This window comes from Perissodus microlepis, chromosome 16, assembly GCF_051167445.1.
Source record: "Perissodus microlepis isolate ML-2025 ecotype Zambia chromosome 16, ASM5116744v1, whole genome shotgun sequence".
Lineage (NCBI taxonomy): Eukaryota > Metazoa > Chordata > Actinopteri > Cichliformes > Cichlidae > Perissodus > Perissodus microlepis.
In genome coordinates, this window is record NC_140476.1 from 21,823,105 (window position 1) to 21,837,252 (window position 14,148).

The window sequence follows — 14,148 nt, forward strand, 5'->3', positions numbered from 1 at the left end:
ATTCAGTAAATATTAAGTCTAGTATATACCCTAGTAAGTTATAGTATTCTTTCCTTTGGGAAGTTACCATCTGTGCAGTCTGCAATTCTGTTGAAGAAAGATGTTGAATCTATTTGATTACACGGGAAAAATAATAGATTTCTGTGCATTTGTTTGATACGTGCATTAAATTAAAATCAGTTTTGTCAATTAAGCATCTTGAAACAGAGGGTGGGGGAGTGGTTCCCTATCTTTTTTTTTTCTTTTTTTTTTGCTGGGAGTTGGCAACCCTATTAGTTAGGTATATGTAATTATAAATTAGGTTGTTTTATATTTTTGCTAAAGACCGTTTAGAATACCAGAATAGGGAGGGTGGTGTAGGTTTAAGTTTATTATAAAGGCTTTATGGCTTTTCCTATAATACCATGGTGGGCTTAGTCTTTCTCTCTTTTTTAGCCATACCCTACAACTCACCATTACTTCTGAGATGTAGCATACCACAGTTGCAATAACACAATAAAAGCTAGATCATGCTCATCAATTAAAGGAAAACTTAGCAGCTTTTGTCTAATATTTAAAGGAGAAGTCTAGTTTTGAAATAAAAAAAAAAACAAGAAACAGTTTAAATGTACACAGTCAGCTTTAATTCGAGGGGGCTGAACAAAAATATTCCATTCACAGTTGAGGAATTACATTTACATTTATCTTTTTATGAATAGCTCCTATTGTCAGAGGCTCAAATATTATTCTACAATTCACTCAAGCGTTATAACAGATGTATGATCCCTTCATTATTTCTTCATAAAATAAGCAGGTACTTCTGTGCAATGACAATAAAGTTTTACTGTCTTCTAAAAGGTCTAGAGTTGATTCCAAGTGTAGTATTTACATCTGCTAGTTGTTTATGTGAATCCACAATGTGTGGACACAGGATTCACACATTAAGTCCAAGTTAAACAGTCAGTCACTAAGATGAAAGCCAAAACAGATCCATCACATTTAACTTTAGGAATATTAGGACATTGGCAGTGGCTAAGTCAACAGCATCTGGAACAAAGAAAAACTGGAAACATTTTGAAAGTATTGAAGTACAATATTATGGCGTTTTAGAGTCAGACAGTCAACTCAGTTGAGGTGCATTTCCCATGGTGAAGACAACTAATGAACAAAAAACAACTGAAGACTGTTGCAGTAAAGCACTGGGAAACATCAGAAATAAGAAAAAAAAACATTCTTTCCCAATGCAAAGACTTAGGTGTACAGTAGGTGTGGTCTTCTACATCAGCAAAAGACCACATTGGGTGCAGTTCCTGTCAGCTAAAAAAAAGGCAACAGAGGCAACAATTTCCATGAGGTCCACAAAGTTCGACAAAGGATGACTGGAAAACATTGCCTGGTTTTACAAATCCCTCCTTAGTGCTAACTGAATATTGTTTATTGTTGAGTATTGTTGACCGTGTTCTGACCATGACTCTGGTGTGCACAATGAATCTTCTGATAAAACACCAGAGTCACAAAGTTCAAATCATCTGAAACTGGTTTACTGGCTTGACAGCGAGTTCACTGTACTCAAATGGCCTCAGAGTCACGAGATCATAATCCAATAGAGGACCTTTGGGATGTGGTGAAACAGGAAAATTCCCATCATGAATATTCAGCCAGCAAATGTGCAACAACTATCTTATGCTATCACATCAAATGGACCAAGAAAATGTTGCATCTGTGCTCTGAAGGAAAAAGGAGGTCCAACTTGCTACTAGCACAGAATACCTACCAAGGTGGCTGGTAGGTGTCAATAAAGAAATTAAAACAACCAAAACTGCCAACAGTTGTGTAGATCCCCTGCAAAAACTCTCCCTCATTATGAATTCTCATACTGTGATGTTGCCGTTAGATTCGTCTCATTTCAGCAAATCTTGCAGTTGATTTTATTGGATTTGTGTCTGGGAAAACTGATGGCTGTTGCCTTGGGCTCTTCTTCCAAGTGGAAACATGGAAACATGTTTCACTATCACATGAAGATGAATTTCAAGATGCATCCCAGCAAGTATCCCAGCAGAACAATAACTAACTTATAGTTTAATTGGTCTGCTACTCCAGCACCCACAGGACCCAAAATTCATATATGTAAAAAATATATTTTACAGTCTTTTTGTTTTTTGTTTCACTGCATACCAATTACCAGGGGCAATAAGCATACCAATGTTAGACCAGCAATAATACAGCTGTAAGTTTTACAACAGTTTCAGCACATATGGTGCTTAAACTTAATTATCTACCTATCTATCAAGTTTTTTTCCACAAAAAGATTTTTTACAAAATCTCTCAGTATAAATCTGTACATACAGCAGAAAAATCCATGATGTAATTATTCACAACTCACTCAACAGTCAGTAATTCATGTTTTCTCATCAACATGGCTGTCATGGGACACTAGTGTTCCCTGAATGGAGGCAATAATGCTGCCATTTCTATCCTGTGCTTTTCCAGCTTGGAAAAGTCAAAAGGCCCAGCACGAAAAATAAAAGTAATTTTAAGGATTAAACTCAGATTTTCACTTCACCATTATTCCATCCATCCGTTCACTTTATTCCACTTATCCAGGGGAACACCAAGCCATTCCCATGCCAGCCGAGAGATATAATTTCTCCAGCGTGTCCTGGGTCTGCCCCAGGGCCTCCTCCCAGTAGGACATACCCAGAACACCTCAGGCATGAGGCGCCCAGGTGGCATCCCTGTCAGAACCACCTCAAGTGGCTCCTTTCGATGTGTAGGAGTAGTGGCTCTACTCTGAGTCCCTCCTGAATGGCCGAACTCCTCACCCTATCTCTAAGGGAGAGGCCAACCAAAATTTGGAGAAAGCTCATTTACGCTGCTTGTATCTGCAATCTAGTGCTAGGTGAGGGTAGGGATGTAGATCAACCGAAAAATCAAGTGCTTCGCTTTTATGGTGAACTCTCTCTTCACCACAACGGACCAGTATAGCGTCCACAACACTGCAGTCGTTGCAGCAAAAGGTCTGTCAATCTCCCGCTCCCTTCACTTATGAACAAGACTACGAGATACTTAACCTCCTCCACTTGGAACAGTAACTCGCCCCTAAACTGTTGTGGGTACTCCACCTTTTTCCAGATTATGGCCTCAGACTTGGAGGGGCTGATTCTCATTCCCAGTGCAAGCTGGAGGCCAACACCTGATGAATTCAACAGAACCACATCATCTGCGAAAAGAAGAGATGAGATTGTAAGACCACCCAACTGGAAGTCTTCCGCCACTTGGCTATGCCTAGAAATTCTGTCTATAAAAATTATGAACAGAATCGGTGACAAAGGGCAGCCCTGGCAGAGTCCCACTTATTACCGGCTGTGTGGCCCAAGCTCTTGCAACAGTTGTAAAAGGAACGAATGGCCCATAGCAATGGACTTGATGGACAAGTCATCCCTCTCGTCCCCAGACTCTACTTCCTCCACAGAAGATGCGCCACTGGGATTAAGGTGATCCTTTAAATATCTCTTCCACAACCTGAAAATATCCTCAGTCGAAGTCAGCAGTGCTCTACCTGCACTATACACAGTGCAAGTAGAGCACCGCTCCCCCTCCTGAGTTGCCTGACAGTTTTGCCAGAAATTTTTGGAGACAGTCCGAAAACCTCTCCAAGCTCCTCCCCCACCTGGGTTTTTGCTTCAGCCACAGCCTTCAGCCATAATTGAAATAAAAAATAAATATATTTTCAAAAATGTAGAAATCAATAAGCAAAATTGCTTCTGAAAGCTGTAGAATAATTAAAAAATAAATAACAATGCCATTCATCAGATTCATCCTTAACTAACTCAGTGAAAGAACAGCCACTCACTCATTTATTACTAAAATAAAATAATTGAAGATTTCATTTTTTACATAGACATTTTCATTTTTCACAATTATTGTCAATGCATGTTTACTGGTACACTCTTAGTCCTTATATAAGAAAATATGACCACAAGAGCATTTTTATAATTTATTGATGCAACAGCAGAAACATCAGGCCAGCTCAGCCCCTGGAAAGAGGTTGGTGAGCCAGCCTTCAAACACTGCAGCAGATAAACTTCAGATTTTACTTACAGAGAACATGTTGACCTACCACTCACACTTGATAACATATGCAGACTTTTTTTTAAAACAGATTTTGGGTAATGTTATTATAGTGATATTTTCTATTAGCTATGCTAACTTCATGGTGGGGCAAGTCAAAATGTCTCAAGTAATAAAAATTTGACCACTGGGTACAACATACAACATGGACAGTGCTGAAATAATATTTCTTGTTTGTTTGATGTTTGCTTTTGTGTAAAAGAAAAATAACAATGTAGATCTTCACACAAACTGTTTAGTGTATAAAATGAATGAGTACCCCCCAAAAATGAAATTAAATAAATAATCGATTATTTATTTCCATTGACTTGTCCATGGTCCTATGTCCAGCGTAGTCTTTAACGTCAGGAGCCACATTTCTGCACGGCTGTCTCTGATGACGTCCCCGGCCCTGCTGCTTCTAAGACGCCTTCATCAGATCCTGGGCTCAGTGATGCAGCCGAGGCTTTTTCTCTCAACCCCTGCCCCGCTCTATTTCCAGCTAAGATGACAAGAGAAACACATGGGAGTCAGTGATATTTACAGTGTAATGCTCCTGCATAAATCTACACGCACACTCCGTCTTTACCTCTAATACCCCTAATCTCATGCTTAACGATGTAATGTCTTAAGAACTATGTTATGTGTGCAGTTCACTGGTAAAAATAAGTGTTGCTTGTTTACTAAATTAATGTTTCGCATAAGTGTAAGACAAAAATGACTCATTAGAATGAAAAAGGGGGGAGTGAAAGAAAAATAAAATCACACTGATAATATAGAGGTCTCAAAAACCCGCAAAACTCATGTACCAGGCACGACACACTTGGCTTTAAAGGGTTAACAAAGATCTGCGACGTCCACAGTCATAGACAGTTTGAACTTTTTTCCTGCTTGCAGTTTATTTCCATTAGTTGGTTATTATCTTACCAATAGCACTACATGGTGTCAGGATGGGCTTCTCCTGTTGCTCTCCTTCAGCGATGGAAGCCCGGATCCTTCTAACCACGTAGATGCTAGCTGCAATATGAAACAACAACACAACAAAACAACACGATTTACTAGGAGTATGAGTGTACTGTGTGTAATGTTTTGTTTTGTTGTACATATCTATCTATCTATCTATCTATACGTGTGTGTATATATAATATATAAATATACAGTCAAGCCACATGTATATATACAGTCACATAGATAGGTAGGTCTTACTGTGGAAAAATGTAAACACCGCGTGGTCGCGAAACGGTTTAACAGGGATTTCAGAAAAGTCTCATACCTTTTATTAGCAGTCACACCATCGTTTCTGTCCAGTGTCAATCTGTACTTCTCGTAAACTTCTCCGTAACAGGTACACACAGCTTCCTGTGTCCTCTTTGGAGTTGACGTCACGCCGCAATGCATTGTGGGAGCGCGGCACCATTTTCGGGGTCTACGAATCAAAACAAACACACTGTGTTGGAACGTCGATTACAAGATGCTTAAAAGCAGCTCAAAAGAGAATGGACTGTATAGAGACCGATTTCGTTCAGAGGCGAAGCAGCTGTACTTGCAGAAAATAGCGTGCATTGGAAATGTGGACCCGTATGAAATACGGCCGTGGAGTAGAAACCCTGAAGACCAACCGCTATTGACGTAGCCTGATATATTTCGTACCTTATCTGTGGAATCAGCGCCGTACAAGTCGTCATTCAAACAAAGGTAAGTCAGCTCGAGTACTGCGAGTGAAATGCGTTTGATTTCCCTGCAAACATTCACATTAGTGCAGCATAAATTGATTCATGAGGGGAAATTACAGTGAGAACATGTGGAGGCTGTTAGGTGGATAATATAGTGAGTTCAGTGCATTGATGTGACATTGTCCTGAAGGATTTAGTTATTCTCTATGGTTAAAGAAATTGCAACGATTTATTAATGTTTATTATAAATAATTCTAATTATACATCTTGCTTCCATATTTATATCTTGTGTCACTAAAATACATTTTATTTTAATTTTATACATTGATTAATGACCTGCAGAATCTCCTTATCATATTAAGTGATTCATAATTGTCGCTTTATGCTTTCTCCATCTCTAAAGTGATGACATCCTTGCATTACATACTTTAGGTTCATTTTCTGCAGGCAGGTTTCTGAGAGCAGATTCTGAGAGCAGATTTACACTATAACATGCAGCATTCTATAGATGGACACATACAGAAATGAAAAATTACATGTATGTGCTAACTTTCTAAACACTTTGTTACATTTATGATAAAGTAGATAAAACACATTTATGTCGGCCTTGGCTCATAGTTCTTGTCTTTAAATGAACTTTGTGTGTGTTTCAGGTCCTGCACTCTCAAAGACTGAATGAACCAGCATTGCAGCCATGGGTCACTGTGAGCATCACAGGGAAGGTTGAAGCCGCCCACTGCAGCTGTATGGCCCGAGTCACGGAGACCTGCACCCACGTCACTGCTCTTCTGTTTAAAGTAGAAGCAACAGTGTTGATCTGTGGCACAAGGACTGTTACAGATGAACCTGCATACTGGGTTTTGCTGGGTAATGTGACCAAGATACAGCCAGAGGTTGGCCATAAGATAGACTTCTCCTCTTCAGCTGCCCAAAAAAAGGCTCTTGATCAAAACATAAACAGACCATCCGTAGTGACAGGTAAAAGGAGCCGTCCCCAAAACAGAAAAATCCCACCTGCTACTGTGGAGGAGTTGTCACTGCTATAATGCCATAATGTTTTATCTAGGGGTCTAGATTTATGCCTGTTGTGCACTGCCGTGTAAATAATTTGCATTTACTGAATATGTACTGACTGAGTCCCACTGTTCAAAAGTTGAATAAAGAAACAAACTAATTTTTGCTTCTTTTTTTTTTTAAATTAAAACCACTTTATAGAACATCACATCAGTTACAGTGTAGAATCCATCATTTATAGTTTACAAATGACAAAATGTTTACATAAAATCATGACAGTGTTTACATGATATCACCCACTACTAACATTACTTTATTTACTGTATCTTTTGAAAAAATACCACTATTTATACAGCAAAAGACTTAAGAATATTTAACAGGAGCAGGTTTCATTTTTCCCTGGTTTTACTACCACACTGTTCACCAAACGCAGCAAACCTTCACCATCTTATCCTGAAGGGTCACCTCTTCACCCTCACATGGAAGAAGTAATCTGATTGGCATGTTGGTTTGTTTGAAGCAGGTCCCTTGTGTAGCGCTGGAACCCAGTCACGATGTTTCATCCATTTCATAGGCTGGTTTGCTGCAATAATGCCAAATAATTAGCAACTCTATAAATAGAAGGTAGTTCTGCAAAATCACTCAGTAGGATGTTTGTTCTAATTTGCTATGAGCTCAGAGCGCATCGAAAATAAAACTAATAGGCTATAAAGAGCGATATGAACATATTTAGAACTTACCAGAATGAAAATGTCTGGAGCACCAACATATATTTGGAGATGGAAGAGAACTGGATATCAGCTCGTCTCACAGCTGCTATCCAGGCTAGACGCCTTCGTTTGGTAACATCGATACACAAGCTGCCTCATATCACTTCCAGGTTGGGAAGAATGAAAAGACAAACCCTTTTCAAGCTTATTCTCTTGCCGGTCGTGCGATCGAACATTGCAGCGGACCACACAGCAAGAACGAACCATGGCTATGCTTTCGCTCCTTTTTCACTTAGACCCCCAAAATGGCGGATCGGGCCAAAATCCTTTCCACGCCCACCCCCGTGACATCAAGCGATTTCCTCGGGTGGATCATTTCAAAGTTGAGGAGCCCTGGTGGCAAAAGTAGTCACCTCTAGGTTTAACTCTTGATTTTGGAACAGCTCTAAGTGCTCCGAATGTGGATCCAAGGCGACTCATGCTCATATGGGGTCAATAATTGTTGGCAGCTTGGGGCCAAATCCAAGAGACTTTTGAAAGTGGCCAGTAAAATATTAAAATAAATGCTAACATGTGCAGGAGGCCAATGCAGAGAACCCAGGAGAGGGGTGTTGTCTAGTAGATACTAGATAAAACCTTAATCAAGTTTCATAATTACGCACAGTGTGTGGTATATAGGAGTAAATAAAAATCAGGGTGATCCATTTAATAATTTATTGTCATTCACATATTGCAATTTACAGAGCTTCATTTATTCGAATCCAATCCTAACAAACAACATTTAGATCAAGTATTTGTGTCCCAACACATCTGTAATCTAGAATAGAAGCACGCTGAAGTCTACTTGACATCTTTTTACAAGAGCACAGCCGTTTCTCATACAGTTGCATTTGTATATTCAATATATACACATAAAATTTCATTTAACTTAAAACTGTTTCCCACAGAAAGAAAAGCACAACAATTTCACAGAGAAACCAGATAAATCTCATTCTTTCATATTACAATATTTTTTACAACAACAACAAAAAACAACTTCAATCACCAAGAAAAACAGATGAGACACAGATAGTGAGGGGTTAAATTTATAAGGAATGCTGTGAGTTTATAGAGAGGAAGTTTCAGTTTGTTCTCCCAGGACATGAAGAACGATACCGCTGTAGATAAACTGAGGAGCCGCTAACGAAATGTTAATATTTTTGTAGGTTCTGCAGCCAGAGTTGTAAACAAAGAAGTGAGTGGTATTACGGTCTTCCTCCCATCACACTCTCACAGTTTATTCACTAAATGAGACCTCACACAAAACACAAACATTCACTAGAGGGCTCTAAGGGGACAGCAGGAGATTTGACAGGCAGGACTTAGTCCATCCTGATCTTCTGATTGGTCATCCTGTAGATGATGCTGTCATAGCCTGGGTCCATGTTCCACAGGTTGTAAGCGATGGCGATGACAGCGAGTGCCAGAACGATCATGAGCCACAGCACGATGTTGAAGACCACGGCGTACTCGAAGTTGTACTTGTAAGCCAGGTTGTAAAGGCTGCCTGGGTTACTCTGAAAAATGTTTGCAGTAGTCAAGAAATTTAAAACAGCTATTTGGAACTAGTTTAAAGTGTCAGTGTCCGCAGCTAAGAAACAAAACAGAAACTCAGAATCACCACACAGTTGAATGAACGCCTCTCTAAAAGAAAAGTAATTTTGCTGCTATTCTCTGCTACATGACGCAGACCTCTAAACTACATGTGTTACAGAAAATGTGCTTGAAATGTAAATAAACCCATTCTAATTTGGTACATTTATGTCATATTCAGCAAGTATCTCCTCTGATAATCATCAAGTGACTCATTATTGCCTTTTTGTTGGCACTAAACAGAAAATCAGAAAGTAAAAAGTAGGTTGACCCAGACTTACAATCTGTCTGGATTCCAAGATTGAGCGGGACTTCCTGGTTAAAGGAGCTTCAAAGGCCTTCACTGTAACGACCTCCACCACAGAGCTGTTGCCATAGAGACCATACACATCCTGCCCAAACTGAAATGAAAAAACAAAAACACACGTACACGGTTAAAATGTGGTTAAATTGTTAGCTGAAGAGGCGTATCGCTTCTTCAGATCTTCTTCTAACCTTCTGAAGGACAGAAGCGAGAAGGGCCGTGGCGTCGCGGTACTGAGGGGAGTCTGGACCATAGAGCCGGCTCAGCTCCTCCAAGCCAGACAGCTCCAACGAGTACAGGTCAGGGGAGTGGTCCTTAGCCAAATGTCTGTGTCTCTGCAGCTACAGGAGGGAGAGAAAAGATTTGCGTCAAACACAACTCTTTTTTCCTTTTTTTTTGTAAGTGGAAAGAATTGCTTCAGTCCGAGGGAACAACTCACCAGAGCGGTGATATCATGCAGCACTTGGACTTCAGACAGGAAGAGCAAATCGGCCTAACAAAAATAAGAATAAAAGGGTAAGAAAGGCAAAGGAAGGAATTTTGGTTAACTAGGGAGTAAGAACTAAGTCTTTTGGTTTTAAAGGTGACTAAGAACTGACCTCTGCATTTCTGCTGAGGGAGTTGAGGGGAAGAGAAGACAGCACTGAGCCATCCTGGGACAGACGGGCCCGGATCTGTTGCAACGTGACGGGTAAGTCCTCGAACACAGCATTGGCCTTGCCGAGCATATAGAGCCGCTTAAAGAAATGAAAGACAGGTCAAAGTAAATAACTAACAGTGCCTCAAGAGGGATGTCTCAGATAAGAAGTACGTCAGCAGACTTTTATTACCTCCTCACTGGGGGCCAGCTGGAGGACTACAGGGGTGTCCTCAGCAAACAAAGAGTGTACAGTCTCTGCAACACTATCCATGGTGAAGGGAACGGGCTGCAGGAAAGAAGATAGCACCCTCATATACAGGTCTACACTTCTATTTATACCAAGATAAAAAGCTGATGCACAAAAACGGTCATACTTACATTCTCCAGGGGATATGAGGCCACGCTCTGAGGCAGAGCCAGGCTATCCACTCCTCTCACCACCACAAGAACGTTGGCCCGGGGCCGCTGGAACAACGGACCAGCCTGGAGGCCTGGCCACGATAGATCCTGTGCAATTGGACACGCATAGTAGAGCTTAAGCTGGCGTAATTATGAGCTTAGCCTTCTTCTATAACACTAATACAACTGTGGAGCATGAGTTGAAGTAACGAATCACCTCTTGAACTGAGAAGCCCATGGTTAAAGCCACAAGGTCAGGAATCTTCTCTCCAGAAACCGGCCAGTCACCTTTCTGGAAGGACACAAACTCTGGAGCCTGGAGCACAGTGAAGCTGTCTCCATGGACACCTGAGGGGAAAAACAGCAGGACTGTAAATCTAAGTGGAAAAGAATAGGGTACGGTTTTGTTTTTTTAAGTAAGACAAAAAAAATATCACCACCTACAAATATAATTATTAGCTTAGCTTTCTTTTTGATCCCAATCACCACCAAACTTCACTGGTTATTTTAGTTTTGTTTGAAGTCACTATCTGTTGCCCGGTGCACTTTCTGTATCCAACTGATTGCCCAATTTTGTATTTTAAAACGTGGCCATTTTGCAATCACAAATTCCCACAAAAGGAACAAAAAGAAGCGTCACATGGCAACATGCACAAGTTTTTGAAAGAATGGCACATGTACTACTTTTTCTGTGAATGATTTAAAAATTAAATTACAACGAATTTTGTCCAATTCTGTCCAGAAACTTCTTTTGCTCCTGTACTGAATACTGACTCAGTGAATACAGCATTACTTAAAATATTTACCATCTAGCAAGAACTTTAGCTATCACCCCTCAGGCTAGTTTAGTGAGTAAAATGACCCAGTCGGGTTACACAGGAATACTTTCTTGTACCTTTTACCTGTCACAGATACAGAGTGATTTTTATCAACATATTGACCATTAAGTCGTGAGTTCTCAGAATCGGCTCTTTGAGCACAAGAATGACAACATCACAGAGCGCAAGTATGGCGAAGCTCGCGGCTCTCCAACGGGAGATTGAGAGACCAGTGTTGGACTTTAGAACTGCTTTGAAATTCATATGAGCTGTTCGCACTAAAAGTAAAAAGCACCATCACTTCATGCGGATACCCTTTCGGCGCCAGCTGCGGTCGCAAGGCTGGAGCCGAACAAAAACACCCTGATAACGACTGCGTTTAGTCTGTTCCTTCCTATTCCATGCAAGGCCACCTGGGTTGGCTGGAAGACTGTTTACTTTGCCTAGCAGGGTGAAGGACACTGTCTCAGCTGAACTCTGGACACGCACACACATACATACATATACACTGATATGCACACACTCATCCCCCCCTCCCTTTCCAAACGCCTTCGATGCTTGTTCCCTCCTGGGAACACGGCGGGTCTGAGCCCGCGCTGGAATGGTATCGCTGGGCAGGATGGCTGCTGTGTTTGCTTTGGATTACTCCTCACCCCCCACCTGACCCTGTGGCTTGTCACGTGTTCCATACCGTTGTGCTGTGGACATTTATGTGCTTTTTTGTGCAGAGGAGTTTTTTTGTTTCCTGTTCTCATGCTGTCCTCCCAGGAGCCCAGCATGAGTAGAGGTCTCTTTTTTTCCTCTTGTACGTTCCCATTGTAGTGTATATTTCAGTGTTTTTTTTTCTGTAATGCTACCAATCTCCAACCTGTATCCCCATGTGACGTCTGTGTTGTGTGTGTAAGGTCGGGGGGGGGGCACAACCTGCACGTGGCGAATAAAGCCTTGATTGATTGATTGAAGTATCTGCTTCAAGGCTTCAGTAGCAGTAAATCTAGATCCTCTAGATCTATTAGCTACATATGAAAGCAAAACATTACAACATAATTATGAAAAGTGGGACATTACAATAAAATCAAAGCCAATTATGCTTACCAGGGTTAATGACTCCAAGTAAATGTCAGTTTTTCTTACCAAACCAAGAGGGCCAATATTTGTTAGTGTTAGAACCAGACTGACACATTCATGGCAGTAAACTGTTTTACATCTATAAATATCACATGTGATTCATAATGACACATATTTTGTTTTTGCTGTTTTTCCAAAGAGGGCAGCATTGTGGCCTCACTGGTTTGTATCCAGCCTATGGAGTCTGCATGGGTTTGCAGATGGTTGCATGGTTTCTACAGTCAAAAGACATGCACAGGTTTACACTAACTGTAGGCTCTAGTGTGTCTGTAGGTGTGAATGAGAGTTGTCTGTCTGCGCCTTAGCCCTGTGACAGACTGCAGACCTGTCCACCATGACAGTACAGTGGCGACGCTTAGTTGGATATGCGTAATTAAAGAAATTACCTGTTTTGCATGACTCTGCCTTACTGTACCTACATTATAATCAATCCCGTCCTTCTTGGCCACTGTGATTGCCATTTCTGCTACCCTACTGGTCAGATATCTCTTGAAAAAGACATTTTTAATATACATGATAAATTTACCTGGATAAACAGAGAATATATAGACTTCTACGTCTTCAACCTTGTGACAGGAATGTTCATTCTGGCTCAAAATGACTTGATATCATTCATTAGAGATATGTTTGACATATTATAGGTCAACACGTCATTTGCAACAGTTCAAATGTGGGCAATAATTTTTTGGCAGACAATCACTTTTTAGTACAATGGAAGTCCCAAGCCTGGATAAATGGGAGCCCTGGAACGGCATACAGTTTAAAAATCTCTGCAAATCCCTTAGGAATAAGGAAACAGTTAAAAGTATTTATATAAACAGTGATAAGGCATTAACACTATAACCTTTACTGACTGTCAGCCCTGAGCTGCTGGAGGATGGCGCACAGTTTATCTCACTGTTACAGCAAACACAAGAAGCAGTAGCCTGCTCAGTAACTATCGCCCCTCACCTTTCATGTGGATGGAGGAAGAACTCGTGACAGAGAGCTGATGGTGAATAAAGGGGAACCAGTGGCGTAGAGCATGTCACGTGACCGCCCAGGCTTCTGTAAAATCGTAACCCTCTACCAGGAAGCCGTATATTTAGTACTTTCTTCATTTTTACATGACCTGGACGAATTTGTCAACCTCGTCCTTACGAATATTAACCACGTCCTCGTCGTCACTGGCAGATTTTAAGAAGCGACTGAGCTATAATCTCCGTTAGCAACAAGCTAACCCTATGGTCTTCCGCTTGATGATAGTCCAAAGCCGAACAATGATTCTCAGCATCCGCAGAGTTATTATTCCACTTTTCCTCGTTTATATTAGCACGGTCGTACGAGTCTGGCCACAGAAATATTACACTGAGTTAAACGGCAACGCTAACAATGTTCCGGGCTCGGCGAGCGACCTGCCATTCAGCGCATATAAGATACTGTACTATTACACGTAAATACGTGGGGGGGGGGAAACACCCCAACACGTCAGTAATGAAAAACTATTACTATGTATTTCTTACCGACTGTGAGCAGACAGTAGAAGGTCAAAGTGACGGTAAAAACAGACTCCATCCTTCGCAAGATCTTCACAGACATCTCTCTCTCCTCTACAGCAGCGATCAGCTGACCTGCGTCTCGCTCTTGTAGGACTTCACGTGCGCTACCGCCGCCCGCTGGACTGGAGGGGAACAACACTCGCTGACGACCAAACGTCGCTGTGATGTAACTCCAAGGAGATTTTATTACATCATAGTTATAC

At 41.1% G+C, this 14,148-nt stretch overlaps 1 protein-coding gene and 1 long non-coding RNA gene across 2 annotated transcripts; both read right to left on the reverse strand.

Annotated features, from left to right (window-relative positions):
* Nucleotides 1-3,963: 3,963 nt before the first annotated feature.
* LOC146370887 (uncharacterized) lies at nucleotides 3,964-5,483 on the reverse strand. Its single transcript, XR_014797214.1, has 3 exons — nucleotides 5,363-5,483; nucleotides 5,017-5,106; nucleotides 3,964-4,591 (listed from the first exon to the last, which is right to left on the reverse strand). It is a non-coding gene; the product is annotated as an uncharacterized LOC146370887 (long non-coding RNA).
* Nucleotides 5,484-8,186: 2,703 nt separating this feature from the next.
* atp6ap2 (ATPase H+ transporting accessory protein 2) lies at nucleotides 8,187-14,033 on the reverse strand. The gene is made up of 9 exons (XM_084908567.1): nucleotides 13,910-14,033; nucleotides 10,679-10,809; nucleotides 10,441-10,569; nucleotides 10,253-10,348; nucleotides 10,022-10,159; nucleotides 9,862-9,915; nucleotides 9,614-9,763; nucleotides 9,400-9,519; nucleotides 8,187-9,042 (listed from the first exon to the last, which is right to left on the reverse strand). Exons 1-9 carry the CDS (start codon nucleotides 13,983-13,985, stop codon nucleotides 8,848-8,850), a joined length of 1,089 nt encoding a protein of 362 aa, XP_084764693.1. The 5' UTR covers nucleotides 13,986-14,033; the 3' UTR covers nucleotides 8,187-8,847.
* Nucleotides 14,034-14,148: the final 115 nt, after the last annotated feature.